This window comes from Mesoplodon mirus (assembly GCF_964341445.2).
Source record: "Mesoplodon mirus genome assembly, chromosome: 8".
Taxonomy (NCBI): Eukaryota; Metazoa; Chordata; class Mammalia; order Artiodactyla; family Ziphiidae; genus Mesoplodon; species Mesoplodon mirus.
In genome coordinates this window covers 28,843,364-28,865,957 of record NC_138984.1, presented here as the reverse complement: position 1 = coordinate 28,865,957, position 22,594 = coordinate 28,843,364, and the positions used below count along the sequence as shown (strand labels likewise).

Below are 22,594 nucleotides of genomic sequence, written 5' to 3'. Positions count from 1 at the left end.
GCAAGTGGGGGGCTACTCTTCATTGTGGTGCACGGGCTTCTCATTGCAGTGGCTTCTCTTGCTGTGGAGCATGGGCTCTAGCCGCGTGGGCTTCAGTACTTGTGGCATGCGGGCTCAGTAGTGTGGCTCACGGGGTCTAGAGCGCAAGCTCAGTAGTTGTGGCGAACGGGGTTAGTTGCTCCATAGCATGTGGGATCTTCCCGGACCAGGGCTTGAACCTGTGTTCCCTCCATTGGCAGGCGGATTCTTAACCACTGCGCCACCAGGGAAGCCCGTGGTGATACCTTTTGAATATGATTTATTAACCAGTAGCTCAAGGAAATGTAGGGCTTCCTTGCTGCCACCTGACCTTTGTCTTCAGCCTTCCGAATGTCTGCATTACTGCCCTGACCTTGCAAAGTGACCTGGAATAGCTTGCCTGTTTCCTTGTGTGTGTCCACTTTCAGAGCCCAGCTGTCATCCTGTGCAAGTCTGTCAGTTAGCATCTCAAGGGTTCGGAATGGGGTCTGCAGCCTTTTGAGGAGCACAATCGAACACTAACCTCCAAATTCCTTCCCGTAATTGAGCATTCATTAGTTTGACGGAACAAAAGCAGGCATTCTCTTTTATAAAGCAGAGGTCAAAACCAGTAGCTGTGTTTTGTTTGGCCTGCAGAGTGTTTAAATATTGAGAAATTTCACATAAAAATACGAATTTCCGGCTTCTCTTGGAAAACGGGAAGGGATGACAGCCCTGGGGCTGAGTACCAGCTGTCCCCTTCAGAGGGGGATGTTCTCTCTGGCTTCTTATCATGGCCTGAAGTCTCACCTCAGGCCTGCTTCGGGCACGGGCGCCACTTTCCTGGCCTCTGCAGGAATCGGAGTCAACAAAACCCCGTTCTGAAGCCATATTTCCCTCCCCTAAAATGTGAACTGGCTTGGTTAGGCTGGTGTACCGGAACAGAACTTGGAGAGCTGGTGTTCCCAGAGGGCAGGTGCTGTGCCTTTTCTCTCCTGTCCCTGCACTTGGCATGGTAAGTGTCTGGTACATAACAGACATTTATCACTTTCTTCTCATGGATGAATAAGTGAGTGACTAGCTCTCTGGAAGAGAGTGAGTTTCTGAGTGACAGAAACCAGCTCCCCAGCTACGGAAGTCCAGGCTTATTCATGCTTCAACAGCTTTTTGAATGACCGAGGCACCCTACACCTTGTCTTTATTGATTGTGCTCTAAAGATCTTTCCTGCCGTCACAGACGAGACTGAATCTTGTTTAAAATTCCAGAAGCAAGTATGTTGATGGTTTACTAGAATTTAGCCAGAAATTAAAATAAAAAACAAAGAACAATGTGAAGAGCTGCCCCTGTCAACCTTAAAATTTTTCCTCAGAAAGATGGGGGTGATATTATTGAAAAGCAGCAAGTTCCAAATGTAGATGGAATTGCAGGCCACTAACACATGCAGCCAACGGTTCTCGCTAAGACACACGAGCTAATGCAGTCCTGTGAGGCTGCCATGCTTCCTGGCTCCATCTCTAGAGCATCAGGCGAATGAACTTTGTCTCTCTCTTTTTTAAAGTTTCTTGAAGTATAGTTGATTTACAATGTTGTGTTAATTTCTGCTGTACAGCAAAGTGACTCAGTTATACATATATATACATATATATTCTTTTTCATATTTGTTTCCATTATGGTTTATCACAGGATATTGAATATAGTTCCCTGTGCTCTACAGTAGGGCCTTGTTGTTTACCCATTCTATATATAATAGCTTATGTCTGCTAATACCAAACACCCGATCCTTCCCACCCCTCCCCCCTCCCGCTTGGCAACCACAAGTCTGTTCTCTATGTCTGTGAGTTTGTTTCTGTTTTGCAGCTATGTTCACTTGTGTCCTATTTTAGGTTCCACATGTCTTGACTATTGTAAATAGTGCTGCTATGAACATAGGGGTGCATGTATCTTTTCAAAGTTTAGTTTTGTCTGGATATATGCTCAGGAGTGGGATTGCTGGATCATACGGTGATTCTATTTTTAGTTTTCTGAGGAACCTCCACACTGTTTTCCATAGTAGCTGCACCAATTTACATTCCCGCCAACAGTGTAGGAGGCTTCTCTTTTCTCCACACTCCCTCCAGCATTTGTTATCTGTAGACTTTTTAATGATGGCCAAGCGAATGAATTTTGAAAGTGCTAGAAACCTCATCAGCCCTCGACACCTGACTAGACAGAGCCTTCTCATAATCCCTCTGGCCCCTTGTAGACCAACCACAAATGTGAGAATGGCTGGCATGAGACATCAAGGGGTAAAATCCCACTGGATGTCACTAGGTTGAAGCAGAATTATAGGTAGCCTCTACTAATTCTTGGCACCCAAGCAGAATACAGGGGGTTGACCATAACCATCAAGAAACACTAGTCCTTTTCTGAGAAAATGAGCCCTCTCAAATTCAGGGCCGGCATGGCTCCAGGCATGTAGTATGTGCTTAATAAATATTTGCTGAATGAATAAATGAATAGAGAGAACACCTAGCCAGTTCTCTTGATAGAGAACTGGGCTCATGCTTCAGATGTGCAGGTGGGATGGAAAGATTATAAACTCTACACTCTTTGCTGCTTTAGGCACATCACAGACTCTTTCATTTCTGAGGAAAGTGATGCGATACCATCATACTTATACCATGAATGTTTTGAGACAAGCTATCAAAATCTTGAAGCATGCAGACAGAATTGTCAAAATCAGTAATGAAAATTACTCTTCAGAAATGTCCAAGTCAGCAATGAGAATTTTCTCCTGCTTGCCTCCATTCCAGAAACACCATGGGTTAGGTCACTGAGGGGTCTGAAGCTACCAAGGCCTGGAAGTCCTCATCCCATTGCCCTCTGTCTAGCTCATGCCTATAGAGCCTCACACCTTAATCTAGAATCACAGCCACTAGGAAGCCTTCCCTGACAGCCAAAGTTACTGGGCGTTCCAGTTACTATTGCTATAAAACAAATTACCCCCAAACCTAGTGGTGTAAAACAGTCAATATGTTCAGATTCTGTAGGTCAGGATTTCAGACAGGACACAGTAGAGACCGCTTGTCTCTCCTCCATGGTATCTGCAGTCTCATCGTAGCCTCTGCTGGAAAGACTTGAAGGCTAGGTGGGGAGTCATTTGGCGGTATCTTTACTCACATGTCTGGTGGTTGGTGATGGCCGTCAGCTGGAATGACTACATGTGGCCTCTCTCTGTGGGGTCTCTGCACGGGCTAGTATGGGCTTCCTTACAACATGGTGGCTGGTTTACAAGAGTGAGCCTTCCCAAAGAGTAGCAGGTTGAAGCTGTATCACTTTTTATGACCTAGTCTTAGAAGTCACATAGCATCACTTCCATGGTCACAGGCACACCCAAATTCAGAAAAAAAAAAAGATGCCACTTCTCAATAGGAAGAATGTCAAAGTCTCAGTGTAAGAAGGGAATGTGGGATGGCAGATACTGTTGTGGATATCTTTGTGAAATATCATCTTCCACATTGGGTTGGATGTGTTTCCTGAGTACCCTGAGTTCAACTCCCCCTGACTTAAAAAAAAAATGCTTGTGTGCCTCCCTCCCTAGACTGTGAGCTCAGTGAGGGAAGGGACTGTGACTTCCTCACCTTTGCCTCCTCTGTTGCACAGTGCTTGGCACAGAGAAGGCAGTCAACAAGCATTTACTGAATTGAACCAAATAGAAAGGAAGAATCAGAAGGACTCCTGGGGCCCCTTTCATGCTGGCTGTTAGTGGCATGAGGGAAGTTTGACCAGGGCAATAAAAGAAATGTGAGAGAAAAGTACCTAAACACCTTTCTGGGGCCCAAGGCTATTCCCTGTGACTGTATCATGTATGATAAGGGAGTTTTTGCTTCCTTATGTTTCTCACACTGTATGTAGGAAATGACTACAAGAATTGTAAATGACTTCATGTATTTCTCTTCTCGAGCTTTTTGGAAATATTTTTTCCCCTTTATATCTCTGTGCCATAAAAATGGCAAGCATGAGATGCCATTACCCAAGAGGCTGCCTTTTTTTTATACACAAACACTCAGGGTACAGCAGAAAGAACACTGGATAAGGAGTCAGAAAACCTCGGCTTCAGTCTTGGTTCAGTCACTGAGCAGAAGCTGTGTAGCTTTGGTATGCCGGCTAATTTGTCTGAATCTCAGTTTTCTTGCCTATCAAGTGGGTATAGAAAAGGTAGTAACACAGTATACAAAAAAAAGATGCTATTACAAAACATGGTGGTTTTAAAATATGTTCACACATTCTTTGACATGCCTCCTTTCAGAAGGTGGAGTCTAATTCGCCCCAGAAACGTGGGCCTGACTTAGTGATTATTTCAAATGAACAGAACGTGGAAGTGATGCTGACTTCCAAGGAGAGGTCACGTGGCTTTCATTCTCCCAGGTCACTCACAGGCCAGCCAGCATCTCATGAGGACACTCATTAAGCAGCTCGTGGAAAGGCCCATGTGGGGAGCAGCAGAGGCCTCCCACCAGCAATCAGCACCAACGTGCCAGCTGGGGGAGTAACCCACCTTGGAAGCAGACGCTCTAGCCAGTCAAGGCTTCTTCAGATGATGCAGTCCTGACCAACCAACATCAGGACTGCAGCGTCCGAACAGATTCTGCACCCACACTGCCCAACTAAGCTGCTCCTGAATTCCTGACCCACAGAAACCACGGGAGGCAGTAACTGTCTACTTTCGTTTTAGGTTACTAAGTTGTGGGCTAATTTGTTACGCAGCACTAGATAACTAATACACAGAACTATGCCCCACTAACCAACCAAAGGTATGGTAGGCATTTGTTTCTCTGATCACATGATGGGCTAGTTTTGAGTCACCAGGAGGGGGCAAGAAAGGGTTTGGATCAAAAGATATTTATGTGCGAGGTGGCAGGCTGAGGGGTCAGGCAGGGGGAAGAGTGCAATTCCACCTTTAGTAAGAGTGACACTAACCTTACTTTCTATCTTTAAGTAAACTGTCTTTGAAACCAGGCCCTCACCTAGTCAGTATTACAATGCTTTTTAATACGTGGGAAACAACACCACCACAAACTCCAAATCAACAACAGAACCCAGATGGCTGGAAGCCAAAGTAGACGTGGGGGCCAGGAAAGTGGACTCCAGGAAAATGATCTCAGTGCTGACCGAGCACCATCCAGGGATGTAGCTGCATCTTCATCTACTAGCAGGCTGTTTATACTCGAGGGGCTCACGGTTGGCTTCTGGAATCCTTATCTCTGAGCTCGTTCTCACCTGGAGGACAAGCCTCTCCATCCAACACTCAGCACCCAAGGTCATCTTTCTGACCTGGTGTCCCAACAGGGGCAAGAACTGCCCTTGCCTAGCCACGGGTCCTGCCGCAGCCCCCGCCCCCGCCTCCCCCAGTCCTTCACCGCGTCTGTGGGCCGAGTGTGTGGCTGTAGTCAGGTGTGGGGCCTGGATCTGCAGGCAGGCAAAGTTTTCTCTGGGCAAAGGCTAACCAGCTGGCACAAGGAACAATCTGCGCTACCACCTTGTTAATCATCTGTATTAACCCACTCGGCTAATCGGCCCCATCACCAAAACGCCAGTAGTCATGATCGGCAGGCCTCCGAGGACTGAATGCCTCAGGGAAGGAGTCAGAAGACCCCGGCTCCAGTCCTGGTACTTGTCACTTCTCCCTCTCCCCTCCCCCCGGGATCTGAAACACCGTGAGGCAGGAAGTGTTCCCACCTGCTCTCCCGACAAAGGTGACTTTCCACCTGCCCTGCCACCAACCTGCCAGTCCTTCAAAGAGCAACTTTCGGTCCTTTCGCTTCACCCTGAAACACCCACATTCACTGTTTAAAACCCCCCTTATTTAAAAGGAATGATTTGTTCCCCGAATGACTTACGGTCCTCTTTCCTAACTAATTCACTGGCTGCACCGACCCTGATGAAAGCTGCTAACAGAGATTTAGTGATGTTTTAATGGAGGCCTCATTCCTGTCTCGTCCCAGATTATACTCAGGGGTTTCTGAAGGCTGTGATGGCTGCAGGGGACACAGGCTCTGGCCATGGAGCAACACAGGCGAGCTGTCACGCTTTGTTTTTCTGCTGGTTAAATCCAAATGCTCCTAATTAGTTATCCTGACCGCTAAGGCCGGGGTGGACAATGGCGTGGGGATCAGGGGTGCTGAGAGGCTATGAATACAAGTTCCTCAGGCTCCTGAGGCCTGGGGACCAGTGACTTGGTTGTGGGCACTGAGGCACTGTGTCCCTGGGGGCTGCATATTCAAAGACGTCAGCCCTCGTGTGAATAAAGGTCATCACCTGTTACTTCTTCGGTGAAAGGGCAGCTGTGCTGGGTGCCCACTTAGGCTCAGCCTTTGTCTGCTGACTCTGTGAATAGCACCCACAGAGAATAACATTCTCCGATTCTGTGTTTGCTTGGTGGGGCAGAGCCACAAAAAATAACTCGCAAACTTCCTCGAAGAAGTGTTCAGCCAAGTACGTTTTTAAAAAGTGGCCTCGAAATGCCTTAAACGTCCCCTTTTGGTGACTGTACTCACTAGCTAGAACACACTAGAAAATCTTCATGGTAGGACCACCAATTTACGTTATTTCTTCAGGAGCCAATTCTGACAAATGTTTAGGTCACAAGGAGGACAATTCCTGAACTCCATGGGTGTGGGGGACTAGAGAAAAAGCCAACTGAAAAGCCAGCTAGCAGTTCAAGAAGGTTTGTTGTTGTTTTTTTCTTTTTTTTTTTTTTTGCAGTATGCAGGCCTCTCACCGTTGTGGCCTCTCCTGTCGTGGAGCACAGGGTCCAGAGGCTCAGGCTCAGCAGCCATGGCTCACGGGCCCAGCTGCTCTGCGGCATGTGGGATCTTCCCGGACCGGGGCACGAACCCGTGTCCCCTGCATCGGCAGGCGGACTCCCAACCACTGTGCCACCAGGGAAGCCCTTCAAGAAGGCTTAATGTTCAGAAAGTTTGCAACATTGAACCACCCACTGTTGCTCCAATATGTAAAAAGCAGAGATTTTATTTGGTTTTAGAATTCTGTGCATTATTTTACAAAGTAGCATTTCTTTTTCTTTTTTGTTTTTTCATCTCTCTCTCTTTTTTTTTGCGGTACGCGGGCCTCTCCCGTTGCGGAGCACAGGCTCCGGACGCGCAGGCTCAGCGGCCATGGCTCAAGGGCCCAGCCGCTCCGCGGCATGTGGGACCTTCCCGGACCGGGGCACGAAACCGTGTCCCCTGCATCGGCAGGCGGATTCTCAACCACTGCACCACCAGGGAAGACCCATCTCCCTCTTTTTTAAATTAAAAAAATTTTTTTTCATTGGGGTATAGTTGTTTTACAATGTCGTGTTAGTTTCTACTGTACGGCGAAGTGGAGTTCCCTGTGCTACACAGCAGGTTCTCATTAGTTATCTATTTTATACATATTAGCGTATATATGTCAATTCCAGCATTACTAATATCATTTTGTTTAGGGGCTTATGTTACATTAATTCGTTTGCTTTTCTTTTAAAGGAAGAGAGTGCGAATGAGTTCAGGATAGTGTATGTATGTGTGTGTATTTATCCATCCATCCATTGATTCATTGAACATTTACGTGCCCAGTTGCTTAGTATAAATGTTCATTGCTTTAGCATAAAACAAACAATTCAGACTGTTCTAGGCCCCTCTAGAAAGGCAGTATGCATCTGATTTACTCCTCTCTTTTCAAGGCTCTTGAGGGCTATGGGTCCTCTCCCCTGGCACCCTTCCCACTTCATATCTCTTAATAAGTACTCCAAATTTCAGACTCTTCCATCATTTTTTCATAATTAAAACTTATCTATTGAAATCTATCTCCCCTCAGTTGATTATCCTGTGCTTTCAACTTATTAATAAGACAAAAGAATTTGTGCCAAAATAATAATATACTCTTCTCAGATAATATACAGGCATACGTCAGACATACTGTGGGTTCAGCTCCAGAGCACTGAGATAAAGCAAATATCACCATAAAGCGAGTCATATGAATTTTTGGCTTCCCAGTACATATGAAAATTGTTTACACTATACTGCAGTCTATTAAGTGTACAAGCATTATGTCTAAAAAAAAGTACATGCCTTGGGCTTCCCTGGTGGCGCAGTGGTTGAGAGTCTGCCTGCCGATGCAGGGGACGCGGGTTCGTGCCCCAGTCTGGGAAGATTCCACATGCCGCAGAGCGGCTGGGCCCGTGAGCCATGGCCACTGAGCCTGCGTGTCCGGAGCCTGTGCTCCACAATGGGAGAGGCCACAACAGTGAGGGGCCCGTGTACCGCAAAAACAAAAACGAAAACAAACAAACAAACAAAAAGTACATGCCTTAATTAAAAAATAGTTTATTTCTAAAAACTGCTGACCATTATTTGACAACGCACGGTTGCCATGAACCTTCAATAGGTGAAAAACACAATAACTGCAAAGTGCAATAAAATGAGGTATGCCTCAGTTTCATATTAAGTAGAATCGAATTGCCTTAACCTGGAGGTAGGGGCTAGTTTGAAAACTTAGGGCCCAGGGAAGATGAACAATGGGGAAGTCAGCTCCTGAGATGGTCCCCCAAGAGGTGTGTGTGTGTTGGCAGGTGAGGTGGTGAGGGGTGGAGGGAGCGGGTGAGGAGGGGCCGCCCTAACCCACCGCCCCACCCCTGGGATCACCCAGTACCCTTTCTCACGGATCGGGTACAAATAGAATCATTCACTGCTTAACTTACATACGTCCCAAAGGTGAGTAACACCAGAAGAGTTAGTCATTTATAAACATTTTAGGTTTTTGTCACAAGAGCACAGGTAGCCACAATTTAGAAGTCAAGCCTGACTGTTCCTTTCAGCAAGTAGAAGGAACTTCAGAAGAAGCCTCCTATCGCTTACACGGTCCGAGGAATGACACAGTAAACCATGGCTCTGATTTGCTCCTTAATAGCAACCAGGATCTCTTGAACGCTACCTCACATACACTAATGTATTCTGCTGATAAAATGTGGGACGTTCTTGTCAGTGTTAAAAGAGCCAAAGGGATCTGAGTAAGGAGAAGGTTTGTCGCACACTCAGCAGGGAAAGGGGAGAACTAATACAAAAAGCTAACGCATTGAGGGTTACAGTATTGTTTCTGCTGTCCCACTGGAGCATATCTTTTTATTGTATTGCTGTTGTAAAGTCTTCCCTTGAATTTCTGATAATGCTGGGTAGACTGAAAATAACGAAACATAAATTCTATTCTACTTTCCCTTCTCCAAGTACCCAAGTGGGAAAAAAGCTCTTAAAAAGCAGCCCCATTTCCCCATTAAAAACACGCACAAACGCTAGTCCATTCATTCACATATGCTTAGCCATTGCCTGCCAAATCCTGTCAGAGGAATTGTTCTATCATTGCAAAACACCACCATGCATTCAAACCTCCTGAAAGTTTGCTTATAAGATTTTACTTTTAAAAAAACGGTATATTCTTTCAGATTTACATTCAAAGAGCATAGGTTGAATGTTCTTCTAACAATATCTACTTTGCTGAACAGAAATTCCAAACTTAAATGAATAACTCAAACAGGTGTGCCCTCCTCAACCCCCCACCCAGCTCCCGGGATTTGGAGAGTCTCTGCCCCCATCTTCTTCGCCCTTCCTTGGTCCTGCTACTAGGACAGGAGAAGTATTGATACTTGCTCTGTCTTACATGTTAAAATGCCACCGCTTGGGGCCTCCCTGGTGGCGCAGTGGTTGAGAGTCCGCCTGCCGATGCAGGGGATACGGGTTCGTGCCCCGGTCTGGGAGGATCCCATATGCCGCGGAGCGGCTGGGCCCGTGAGCCATGGCCGCTGGGCCTGCGCATCCGGAGCCTGTGCTCCGCAACGGGAGAGGCCACAACAGTGAGAGGCCCGCATACCGCAAAAAGAAAAAAAAAAAAAAAAAAAAAAATGCCACCGCTGATTAGGTAATGACTACGTGGGGGTCAGCTACTACCTTTGCCTGTGCTAGGAAAACCCAGTCAGCAACTGATTTACTGATGAAATAAAAAGACAGGGGGCTTCCCTGGGGGCGCAGTGGTTAAGAATCCACCTGCCAATGCAGGGGACACGGGTTCGAGCCCTGGTCCGGGAAGATCCCACCTGACGCGGAGCAACTAAGCCTGTGCGCCACAACTACTGAGCCTACAATCTAGAGCCCACGAGCCACAACTACTGAAGCCTGCGCGCCTAGAGCCCGTGCTCCGCAACAAGAGAAGCCACCGCAATGAGAAGCCCATGCAGCACAATGAAGAGTAGCACCCCCTAGCTGCAACTAAAGACCGCATGCAGCAACGAAGACCCAACACAGCCAAAAAGAAAAAAAGAAAAAGAAAAAAAAGACGATTAGGGGCTCTGCACTGGCATAAGCTACAAATGTTGCCAATAATTGGCAATGCTGAGCACTCACTGGCCAGTGGGCAGGTAACTACAGCTCCCAGAACAACTAGAGGGAGTCCCCTTTGCTAAGCAGTGTCAGTGAGTGCTATTTATTTCCCAGGTCCAAGTGTACAAAAGTAGAGAGAGTGCATGCAAAGAGGCCAGTGAATTCAAATACAAAGAAGAGGAGAAAAAACTGTCTTGAATGTCATTTCAGAGGCATTAAGGGAGTTTAAAATCTTCTGCCAATTTGTTGAATTCAGTCTACCTGCTAAAACTTTTGGGATTGTTACTTATAAAAATGAAAACAGAGAGAGAGAAAAAGGTTGCACATTTTTTGCTAACAGAATTCTTTCAGCATCTTTATTTGGGTGGTATTAGTGTTTTGTGTACTACATTATTTTAAGATTATTGTATATTTACTTAAATTATAAATCCCCTTTTACCATGTTTATTAAATTTTTACCTTTTTTTCTTTCTGGAGAGGAAGATACCTACATTTTGTTTTTTAAATAAAAGCTAATGGGAAAACTCAAATTCACTTGAGAGAAACTTGTAGAAAGGAATCTAGGCATTTAGGAAGGATATCTATATTGCCATTATTTGAGATTAATTCTTCAGTTACTTGGTTGAGTTTCTTCCTCTTCCCTGCAAAAGTTATAAACTGAAATTCATTCTGCTATAGTTATTTCATATGATAGAAGAGATGCTTTTATAGAGACCTTTATTTTAGGAGCGAGGATGGGAATCAAATGGGAGAAATAACTTGCTCTAAAACTCCTGAAGCTGACTTGAAACAGGGTGACACAGAACCCAGACAGAGGCTGAAATGGTACAGGCCGGGCTGGGAGCTGGGCCAGTCAGGCTGGGTTTCCTGCTACCCTTGACACGCTCTGTCACAAAGCAATAGTATTTTTCCCCCTTCTTGTGTTACCTTTTCTTACCTATTTGCAAGAACAGTTCCGATCCAGAAAACACGCCAGAAATTTACTCTGAAACCAAGGGAAGATGGGGCGGAGGTGCCCTTCAGTACTGATAGCCTAGATGTAGACAGATCAAAAGCTAAATCCAATTTAACCCACCTCAGGCAGAAAAAAATAATTGAATTAAACTTCCTCTAAATATGATAGGTTTGGGGATCTTAAATCCAGGCACAAAGAACCAGGTTAGAGTGAACTGTGGAGTAAATGGATGAAGGGAGCTCTGGCTGCCCCCGCCCAAAGGGAGTTTGATAAGCTGTTGATTGCTTCTATCGCTTTACTATGGAGGCTGAAAACTGATTAAGCTGCTTATGGGGCTCCCAGGCTAATGGCCCACTAAGAATACTGGTGCCACTGATTTAGGTAAGCTGCTTGGCATGTATGGTTTGATTATTACAATGGGGGAAAAAGAAAAGAAAAGAAAAAAAGACAGCAGGTTATAGGAAAGCTTTAAAAAAGAAGGCTTTATTATGCCAAATAGCTACACTACTTTGACACCCTAAAATGAATTTGGAATTACTGATTCTTCCTCTTCATCTGGTATCAAAACTCATTTTTGAAAGGCTTCCTCAAAAAGTACTCACTTTGGGGCTCACCCATTCTATTTTAAACCACCTTTACAAGAAGATGTCACTGGTACCTTTAAACATACTTCTCCAGTGATAAGAGTCTCGGTCCTCAGCTACTAAGATCAGGTAGAGGAGTCCTAGAAAATATATAAATGTATACTGGGTCTTGTATCCGATTCTTCCCCTTGAACACCACTGGACAATCATAATTAAAACTGTATCTCTTTCCACTCCAGCCAGCAGATCACTGGTGCCTGATTACGTAGTAAAGGACAGCAGGACTGAAGGAGGGGAAGGAGCTGATATGTGCAAATAGGTTTAAACTGGATGTACAAGTGGAAATTAAAACCCTAGTATTCTCTCACCCTCTCCAACTAAATGCTCTAAAATTATTTCTACCTTTTAAAATAACCTGCCTACTTCTGGTGGGATAAAAAGAACACAAAACTCTTAGTTTAAATTACTTTTCAAGGTTTTATTTATTTTTTAAGTCTTGAAAAATGAGTGAAGGATCTGAACACAGATTAAGTTGACCTCATTTCTTCTGGGCAAAACAGCAAGAAACAAAAGAACCGAATCACAGCAGTTTGAGACGTTCTGAAAGTTGTTACAATTTCTTTTTTTTTTTTTGGTCATTGACTCTTGAAAGAATCCACAATATATGGAAAAGAAAGCAATGCTTTCATGTAGTGTCTGTCTGAAAGCTTCTTAGGGAGTGAGCTGTTGATTTAAACGATTAACCAAAGCTTAGCATATTCAGAATTTTGGGTTGAACAGACAAAATGTTGGTTTTCTTCCCGGCTGCTAACCTGGTCAGTCATTAAGAGGATATACATACACAAATAAAAGTATAAAAAGATGATTTTGACTCTTACATGCTCTGTTGTGTTTTACTAAAATTTAACGTCATCCAACTGTTTGACGTGAGCACAAGTCAAAGAGTTTAATATATTCATTGCCTTTTATGTCTTTTTTTCCCTTGTACAACTTTTTTTGTTGATATAATTCACATAGCATAAAATTCACTCTTTTAAAGTATACAATTCACTAGCTGCTTTTAGTATAGTTTCAAAGTTGTGCAGCCATCACCACTAATTCCAGAACATCTTCATCAGCCCCAAAGGAAACTGCACACCATTAGCAGCCACTCCTCACCCTAGGCTCTCCCCAGGCCCTGGCAACCACTCACCTACTTTGTCTCTATAGATTGGCCTATTTTGGACATCCTAAGAGAAGTCCACATAAAATAAGAATCATAAAATACGTATTCGTTTCTGTCTGGCTTCTTTCAGCATGCTATTCTTAAGGTTCATCCGTGCTGTAGCATGTTATCAGTACTTCACTCCTTTTTATGGCCGAGTACTATTCCATTGCGTGGATATACAACATTTTGTTTATCCATTCATTAGCTGATGAACATTTGGGTTGTTGCCACTCTTTAGCTATTATGAATAATGCTGCTTTGAACATTCCTGTACAAGTTTTTATGTGGACATATGTTTTCAACCCTCTAGGGTATATGCCTAGTGGTGGAATTGCTGGGTCACAGGGTAACTCTACGTTTAACTTTTTGAGGGACTGCCAAACAATTTCCCTAAGTGGCCGCACCACTTTCCATTCCCAGCAGTGTATGGGAGCTCCAGTTTCTCTATATCCTTGCCAGCATTTCTTATTGTCCTAGAATATCTTTTTATACTAAGTTTTCTTTTCTCATTCTGAACAGAAAATAATTGATTATTAGGGCTTGTGAATAAAACTACTCCAATGATGGCAGAATTCAGTGCCAAAGCCATAATCAACAAAAACATTTTCCCAGGGAGAAAACAGAAATGAAATGGCCCCTCTCAGTGCTTACCTGCTGCAGATCAGCGAGGGAATACAGGTGGATCTGTTGAAGGAGGTATTCTCGGGGGAAAATTCTGAAAACGGACAGAAACACAGATAAATTGTGGTGCTGCCACAAAACACACTTTTTCTGAGAAGTTTCCAAGTCTCATTCAAGACTCCCTTTCCACCTAATACTCTTCCTCCCCACATCCTCTGAGAAACCTGTAATAATACCTTTTTCCAGATAATTTTCTTTCTAGCACAAATACCAAAAATGGAGTAAGGGTGTGATCTTTGATTTCTGATGTAGTCCAAGGTGCTAGGAGCACAGTGCAATGGTCCGGGCCTGAGGACCAGAGTGCCAGGTTTCTTGTACCAGCTGCATCCCTAACAAGCTGTGTCATCTCAGGCAAGTCTTAAAACCCACCTAGCTTCAGATCCTTCATTGGTTAATGAAGGTGACTGAACTTGGTGGCTTAAATCTCTTTCCAGCTCTATTAGTCTATGTCTAGATGAATAGATTTTAGAGTTGAGAAAATCAGTTGGAGGGGCAACCTGCGTGTCTTTGCCTAGAGGCTCCTATGGCTTTCATTAATGGAGATGGCAGTGCCAAATGCCACTTAGTGAGCTATCCTCTTATGTGCACAGTGATGAGTTTTGGAACCTAGGTACAGATGGGAATAATGGGACAAAATATTTCAAATTGAGACTCCATGACAAAGTCCAATATCTTTAGTTACTGTCAATTCATAGCATCTGGATAAATGACGGTGAGTGAACAGGAAAAACAAATCTATTAGGGACAAGCAAACAGTTACCGAAGCATAGATGGTTAGAAAACACACCACACACACACACACACACACACACACACACACATGCATACACAAAACAAAACTCATGGTGCTAGCATTTTCTCTTTGTCTTAGGATACAAGAAAATTGCATAGTACCACCTAAATGAAAGAAGCCACCAACTCAATTAACATTTATGACTGTCTGCTACATGCCAAGCACTGTGCCAGGCGCTAGGAAGACAATTATGAATGAGACGGTCACAGTACCTAAGATACATAAACTGATAATCACAACACAGCATGGTAACATGAAAATAAGAGTTATATGCACAGGGTACATATTTTTAGATTGGTCTAGCATGGTAGGTCCCAACCTTGGCTGTCTATTAGAATCACTTGGGAAGCTTTTGAAAATAATAGGGCATAAGTATGGGTAGAACTCAGAAATCAGTCTTAAAACAAAAACTCTCGTGGTGATTAGTGCAGCCAAGGTTTAGAACCACTGGCCTAACTCGTAGCTTGTTGGGGAATTCATTATTCAGTCTTTCAATTAAGTATGCATTACTGGACAACTCCTAGAGATTAAGTCCTTTATCCTTCCATTCATCTATCTAGCCACCCAATTCTGATTAAGCACAACTGTGTGCTAGCTCCTGTACTAGGCCACTGAAAAAAGGGCACTGAACCAATTAGGTGAAGTTCATCCCCCATGGAGGTCTGGGACAGGCATATTCTAGTGTGGAGCACTCCTGATAAATATATGATAGGCTCTGAAGACTTCTGCTGAAAATTCCTGTTTCACCCACAAGAGTGAGAACAGACCAAGTGCGTGACACGGCCCTTATACTCTGGGGAATAAAATTCAGTTCCTAAGGGTAGGCTCCCTTCAACTCTAATGGTTTGGGGCCGTACCTGTGGCAGGTAGCAGCACACAGTCCCAGCCCAGCTGGGGAGGGTGTAGGGAAAGTGCTCAATCCCTCCTTGTGGGATGAAGCTTCCCTACAAAGAGGCCTCCTATTGTAGAAGGTAGACCACGGTCCCAGGAGGGACCATGAGACATAACCAACTTCCATTTTCAATAACACACAGGTATGACAGAGATGATCAAGAGGCCTATCCCTCATGACCCCCTACAGGATTAACAATGAGAGAAGTCTGCTTCAGGTGTGGCCCTCAACGTACATCATTTAATTCTCACAACAACCCCGCATGGTAAGTACAACCTCCATTTTATGTGAGAGGGAACTGAGGCTCAGAGACAATAACTAATTTGCCCAGGGTCACAAGCTGGGATTCAAGGCCAGGACTTTCTGACTCCAAAGGCCTGTGCTTCTTCTACTTTCCAGGAGATGAAGGTGGAGGAAGGAGGGAGGTGGGTTTGAGCTGACCATCTAATATAGGTATATAATACATCTCTCTTCCAGGTGGGTGTTTATTACTGTTCAGGCCAGCAGCAATACAGAGCCATTGGTCCTTTTTAAACGAAGGAAAGAACACTGAGGCGTTTGGTCATGCCCACCTCCTGAAGGCAGCTGGGAGGGTGGAGAGACTGCTGGCAGGGACAGTCCTGACCACGTACCCCAGGGGCTCTTCCAGGGTAACCACAAGGCGAAAGCGAAAGGGGTGAGTGTGTAGACACAGGAGAACTTCTGGAAGAAGTGACATTTGGCATTGAAGGCGACTCTGAAGTCCTAGCTTGGGAGACAGGATGGCGATGTCATTGGCCAACACAGGGCAGGCTGCCGGGGGTGGGGGAAAAGCATTGAGACTTAATTGCGCTGAATATCAAGTGCTTGTGTGGAGGACAGCAGGCGTGGCCCTTGTGGATGTGGGGCTGAGAGATGTGGAAGAGCCAGGGGCACCTCTGACAGCAGCACAGAGGGGACAGCTGAAGCTGTGGGAACGGAGGGAGCGGACCTTGGAGGAAAATGAACGGAAGCGGCGCTGAGTGTGAACAGGGGTTGTTTTTACTTTTTTTTACCTTACAAAGCCTAGAATTATCTGAAGTACACTTTGGTAGTCTGCAATTTTTCTCATGCTTGAAAAATTGTTTTGAAAATAACCAGGATGTTCACGTGCACGTGGGTTCCTAACATTTCCTCTTTTTGTGAAATGTTCGTGCCCTTATACCCTTCCCCTGGCTTCCCCTAATGGTAACACCTTACACAACCATGGTGCATTGATCAAAACTAAGAAATGAACTACTATGTAAATTAGACCTTATTCAGATTTCACCAGTTGTTTCACTAATGTCCTTTTTCTGTTCAAGGATCCAATCCAGGATACGAGATTGCATTTATAGATTTTAAAATATGTATCAGTATTTGCAAGATGACTTGAGACCCAAACATCATGTGCAGAAAAGCAAACCTAGGACGCAGTCTTTCAGTGGAGGTCGCTAGGGTAGCAAAGTATGATAATCTGCTATGGGGAAAGAGGATGTTTAAGTGTGGTTGAATGGGAGGAATAACCTTTTTCAGAGGCAACTGCCTCATAATGAAATCCCTTAAGTAAAGTAAACTGAAGGCAATGTGGCAGAGCTGAGAAACAGATGGACTGAACTAAACAAGCAGGCTGGAAAATCATTTCAAGATGAGCTCCTGCCTTTTCCACTGGTTTACACACACGTAGGCCGGCTGGAGAAAGAGTTAGAAGGAAGGTGACTGAAATGAACTCTAGCAGGGACAAATGCAGGGTAGCATATCGTTAACGTTTGCTACCTAAAGTTCTTCTCTAAAATCCTAAAACTTCTATGACTGAGAGTATACAGGATATAAGAATTAATTGCAAATGTACACATGGAATCATACTGGTATACACTTACTAGAGTACTACAGCCAGTCAGTTAGTTATCCAGTCAACAGACACTACTGCGTGCCTAAAATGAGCCAGGTGCTGTGCTAAGGGCTGGAGACGGATATGATCAGTGAACACAACTGATGAGCAGCAAAGAGAATTTCCAATTTCTCCTCTCTAGGCTGGGTCCCCTTTGCCTCCAAACACTGTTCGTTACTCTTCTCACCATAACTGGCCAACTTTGGACACAGTAATCTCTAATACTCCTTAAACTTTATTTACACAGCTAAAGTGAGCTGTGTATGTAGTGTTTCTGTGTGTAAATATATCTCACATATTTATTTTCTCTTCCCCTCTGGAAGCCATTCTAAGCCCCTCCAGAAGCACCGTATCTGCTGTCTCCTCTCTGGCACTCTTCAGTGTCTAATACTATAATTTACAAGAGGTCAGCCTAACGACACAAAGAACTGGAAAATGCAATGTATGCAGAAAAGATAAAGGAACTGAGCTTGTTGTGTTTGGAGAAGACGTTGTGTCCAGGAGATTTAGTGGTGGCCATAAAAAATACAGACTTTTAAGACAGATAATGCCAATCAGCTTTTCTTCTCTCTGAGGATGGAAATTATATCAAGAAAGCATTCAAGTCAAATATGAGAATAAATTTCCTGAGCAGCATTAAAATGTGTCTCTTACAGGGATGCTTTTTAATGTAAATAAAAGAAGAAAAAGATCTGTTGCAGTTATTTAGAGGTAGGGACTTGCTCTTCTGCTTAGAGGAGGAAAGGATTTCAAAGGTGGGGCCAGATGACCCCGTCAGTTTGTTCCTCTTTTTCATTGCTGGCGCCGTCAAGGCAGACTGAATTGGCACGACATTCTTGGAATATCTTTTCTTTAATTTTCTTTTTTAAATTACAAAAAAAATTTTTAAAGGTTTCAGTCCATTTACCGTTATTACAAAATACTGGTTATATTCCCCGTGTTGTACAACACATCCTTGTAGCCTATCTTACACACTAGCTTATACCTCCTACACCCACGCCCACCCTATATTGTGTCCGCCCTCCACCGCTGGTAACTACTAGTTTGTTCTCTGTATCAGGGAGTCTGCTTCTTTTTTGTTATACTCACTAGTTTGTTGTATTTTTTAGATTCCACATATAAGTGATATCATACAGTGTTTGTCTTTCTCTGAATATCTTCTTTAGGTTGATGTCCACAGGAGAAGTGCAGGGCAAATAATGACATAAAAGCCAAGCCCCGAAAAGCACAGGCAACATCCCATCTGGGTGATGCCCAGGGTTTCCCCCACTGTGGCTTTGGTGTACAAGGAGCTGGCCTTGTACCTGGCCCGTCTGACAGGAGCTCTTTAGGAAATGGATGGAACAAGCAGGGCCTCCCAGGGGTCAGTTGTGGAAGGGATTGTGGAGAACCCGGAGGCCTGCGGTGTGCCTGGGTAGCATTAAGCTGCCTCTGGCGGATCTGACTAGGAGAAGATAGGGCTCTGCAGGGGACCAGAGATGAAACTGCAGCCACTTCAGGCACTGCTAGGGGACCCGCTCACATCTGGGAGGCAAGGTTTGGCACCCCCTTGAGAGCCATGGCAGATCTCATTTTATAATTTTACTATTAATGTATTCAATAAAGGATGAATGATTATCTGCATTTTTTGGTCAGAAAACACAACTTATGATCACCATATGGCCCAGTAATATAATGCAGATGAAGTCCCATCTTATGACCTCTGTGACTGGTCACTACGGCTAAGAACCTAAAATCAGAAGCTAAAATCAGCACACACTTTCACTGCAATGAGCGGATGCTGGGTATGTATGTGGCAGAAAATTTGGAGAAGACACAGTTTTTTTTCCAATACATACAGACAAGTGAGATAAACAGACAAGTAAACAGATAGCTCCAGCTCCAGCGTGGAGTGCAGGGCTGAGGGGAGCCTGCAGGACACCTGTTCAAGAAAGGTCTCAGAGGACCTACAGGTCAGAATCCATCTGAAGGAGTGGAAGAATGGATATTGCAGGTAGAAGGTGCAGCACGGGTAAGAGCAGAGAGGCCAGGACGAACATAATTCTTTCAGGGAACAGGCTCTGTATGCGTATATATGTGTATATGTGTCCGTGCTGGGGGTTGGGGGGACTGCAGGGTGTGAGCTCAGAAAGTTAGGGTGTAGCCAGACATGCGAGGGCTTAGATGCCTAGAGAAGAGCCTACCCCCAAAGAGATGAGTGCCTCAAGCAAGAGAAGGGACTTGGGCCTTTAAAAGATCATTGACAGCAGAAGGGGGAAGAGACTGAAGAGATGGAAAATTCTGGAGATGAACTAGGTGAGAAATGATGGGGGTCTGAACAGAATTTAAAAGGTTGCCCTGGGGTTGGAGAGAAATGGCCTACCACAGACAGATTTCTCCAACAATCCACAGGTCATGAAGACTAACAGGAAACGGAGGCCGGCAGGAGCCTGGCACTGCTCATGGTTTTCCAGCTGGGCCAGCAGGTAAATGAAAGTTCCATCTACTAACACAGGCAATAATGAAGAGGAGTCACCTTTGGGGAGAAAGGGTAGCTCAGCTGTCGGGGCAGAGGTGTGGAATGTCCAGGTGGAGTCATCTGTGAGTCCAGGGAGGAGAGCTGTGTGCCTACAGGTGAAGACATGAAAATGCGGAAGAGCCCGAGATAGTACACATTAGTGCAACAGAAAAGACTGGACGCTGGCAAAACAATAATATTAAAGGAACAGCCACAGGAAGAAAGCTGGGAAGAAGCAGTTTGACAGGAGAAAAAGCAGAAGAGCCAGCATCCAGGAAGCCAAGGAAGGAGAGGATTTCAAGGACAAAGAGGGTCAACGGCATCAGAGGCGGAGGAGAGGTCACATAATCCGGGGAAGACTCTCACGAGGCCTGAAAGGTGCCTGCTGGTTTTGGCAAAGGGGAATTCATTAGTGACCTTGGTTGGAACAGTATCCAGGAGGAAGAGGGACGCCAGACTGCAGAGGGGTGAAGGACCGTGGAATATTCTTTTAAGAAACTAACTTTAAAGGAGAGAAACTAGGCCATAGCTACAGAAGGATGCAGGACTAAGAAAGCATTCTTTTCTTAGAGATGGGAGCCACTTGGGCATATCTATATGCTAAAATGAAGAAGCTAGTACAGAAGCCAAAGTTGCAGATAGAAAAGTAAGGAAAATGACAGAGCCTGAGCTAGTAAAGGTCTAGAGGAAATGGGAATGTGGACCCAGCTAGGAGCTCTTCCAAGTACACATTTGTGTGTGTGAGGGTGCACGTACCGATACACACGCTCTGCATTTTCTTAATTGAAATGCTTCAAGTTTCTACTAAAATGTTATGTAAAAGATAACTAACTACTAATTTCTCCAATGTTCCCTCCAAACTTCAACATGTTAGGAACGGAAAGCTACAGATTACAGCTACAGTTGTCTGACTTGGCAATCTTTTGGTAAACGGCCTCTTTGCTGCAGGATGCTGCTGCCTTTTGTTTCTGGTGAGGCGGCTGTGTTTAGGATTCTCTGTGCAGTAAGTGACCTCACTGTACTGCAGGCCTATTCATCATCAGGTCTGACAGCATTTCGCCAACAGGCCAACCACAAGGACAGCCCTGCTCATGCCAGTGCAACTTCTTCTGGTTGGCCCTGACGCCAAAGCCAGAGGACAAATGTGATAAGGAGAGTCAACTCCACACTTCATTCACCCATCAAGGGAAACTGCATCGCTGGCAGGTGGCACTGTCAAGTTCTCTGATACCAAAGAACAATGAAGAAACCTACTAAAGGATCATGGAAACCAACTAGCACAACTGTTTCTAGTGCCAACATTTTCTATTTTATCACCTTTAGGATTTCCTGACATACTGAGAAGGTAACTTAGGCTTCATTTATAGATTGTTCCAATGAGAAAAGTAAGAAAAGATGAAAATCAAAAGGGAAAAAGGTCATATATGATTCATATCCCTTATATTACACAGCTGGTACTTGGGGTTAAAAATGCAGAAATAATGGCCTAAGAAATCAAAGGCAGTAAGTAGTCTATATAAAACAGGTAGGGGGTCCTCTTCTATTTTGGACCAGGACACTGAGTCAAATACATCAAGACTCATTTAACCTGACTAATTTCTGGGGACTTCAACTCAGTTCCCACCAAGCCCTGATGCTCATGAGAGAAAAGGGACTAAGTCAGGCACACCCTTTGCAGGATTTTGATAGATTTAGTAATATCGCCATTTCCCTGAAGCTCAGTTATTTGAGCTGCATAACTGGCATTAAAAAAACCAATGATTAAAATGAAAAAAGTCTGAATGAAAATATCTCAGCACATGTAATAGACAGGCTTTAAAGGAAAGACTCATCTCCCTCCCTTCCTGTGTGTTGTGTGTCTCTGTCTCTCTCTCTTACACACACACACAATAAAAAAGATAACACCAAAGGAAAACCTCCAATTTTGATTCTAAATCATAAGGGTCTAAAGGAAGAATACAGGTAGAAGTGCATAAGGAATAATTTAGAAAGGAAAACCATTTATTTTTGAAATATTACTGTGTTCTCCAAGAATATGTGCTCCAGGTTAGGTAATCTGTATGGAATTGAGAGGGCTGCGGTATCTTTCCTTTGGAGGGCACACGCACCCACGCTGAAATCAGCAAAAAGCACTGTGAAGCATCCCTAGGGAGATGCAATTTGGTGTTCTTGATATGAGCTGCAAACACTTCCTGAAATAGTTACATTAGACTGGATGTGGACATGACTCTCATGTCCAACCATGCTCCCAGCTAATGGAAAAACAATTTTAAATCAAAGGCAGATATTGCGATAGCAACCCATGTGGAAGAAACAAGCTTCAATCATTTCAGTAGATACCTCATTTTGCTAATCTCATTGGCTGAAAAAGTGGCAAGATTGCATCAGATATTATATCTTGGAAGAGAGGTATGGGAAATAAGGGTCTCTTACAGGCTCTTTTAGAAATTGTGCTTAAGTTTCTTAGCAACAGTCTAAAGCCTGGAGTAGAAATACTTGGGAAGTAATTTGGGTTGTGATTATTCTGGGGTCTGATTATAAAAGTGACAGATTATATCACATTATAGATCTTAGCTCAAATTCTTACTGTATTCAATGGTTCTAAGAATATAACACTTTTCCTGCCATGAGTTTTATTTTTTTGTTGTCTCTTAGAAAATGATTTTAGATAATTTATAGATTTCATTTAATCTTAGAATAAGATAAAACAC

The 22,594-nt window shown here is 44.2% G+C and overlaps 1 protein-coding gene across 10 annotated transcripts in view; it reads right to left on the bottom strand.

Annotated features, from left to right (window-relative positions):
* Positions 1–22,594, bottom strand: part of PLEKHM3 (pleckstrin homology domain containing M3) — a 191,335-nt gene that overhangs the window by 73,253 nt on the left and 95,488 nt on the right. For all 10 annotated transcript variants that reach the window (XM_082631337.1, XM_082631334.1, XM_082631336.1 and 7 more), the window contains one exon: positions 13,784–13,847. In XM_082631337.1, the coding sequence (XP_082487463.1) occupies positions 13,784–13,847 (64 nt within the window). The remainder of the gene's footprint in view (positions 1–13,783; positions 13,848–22,594) is intronic.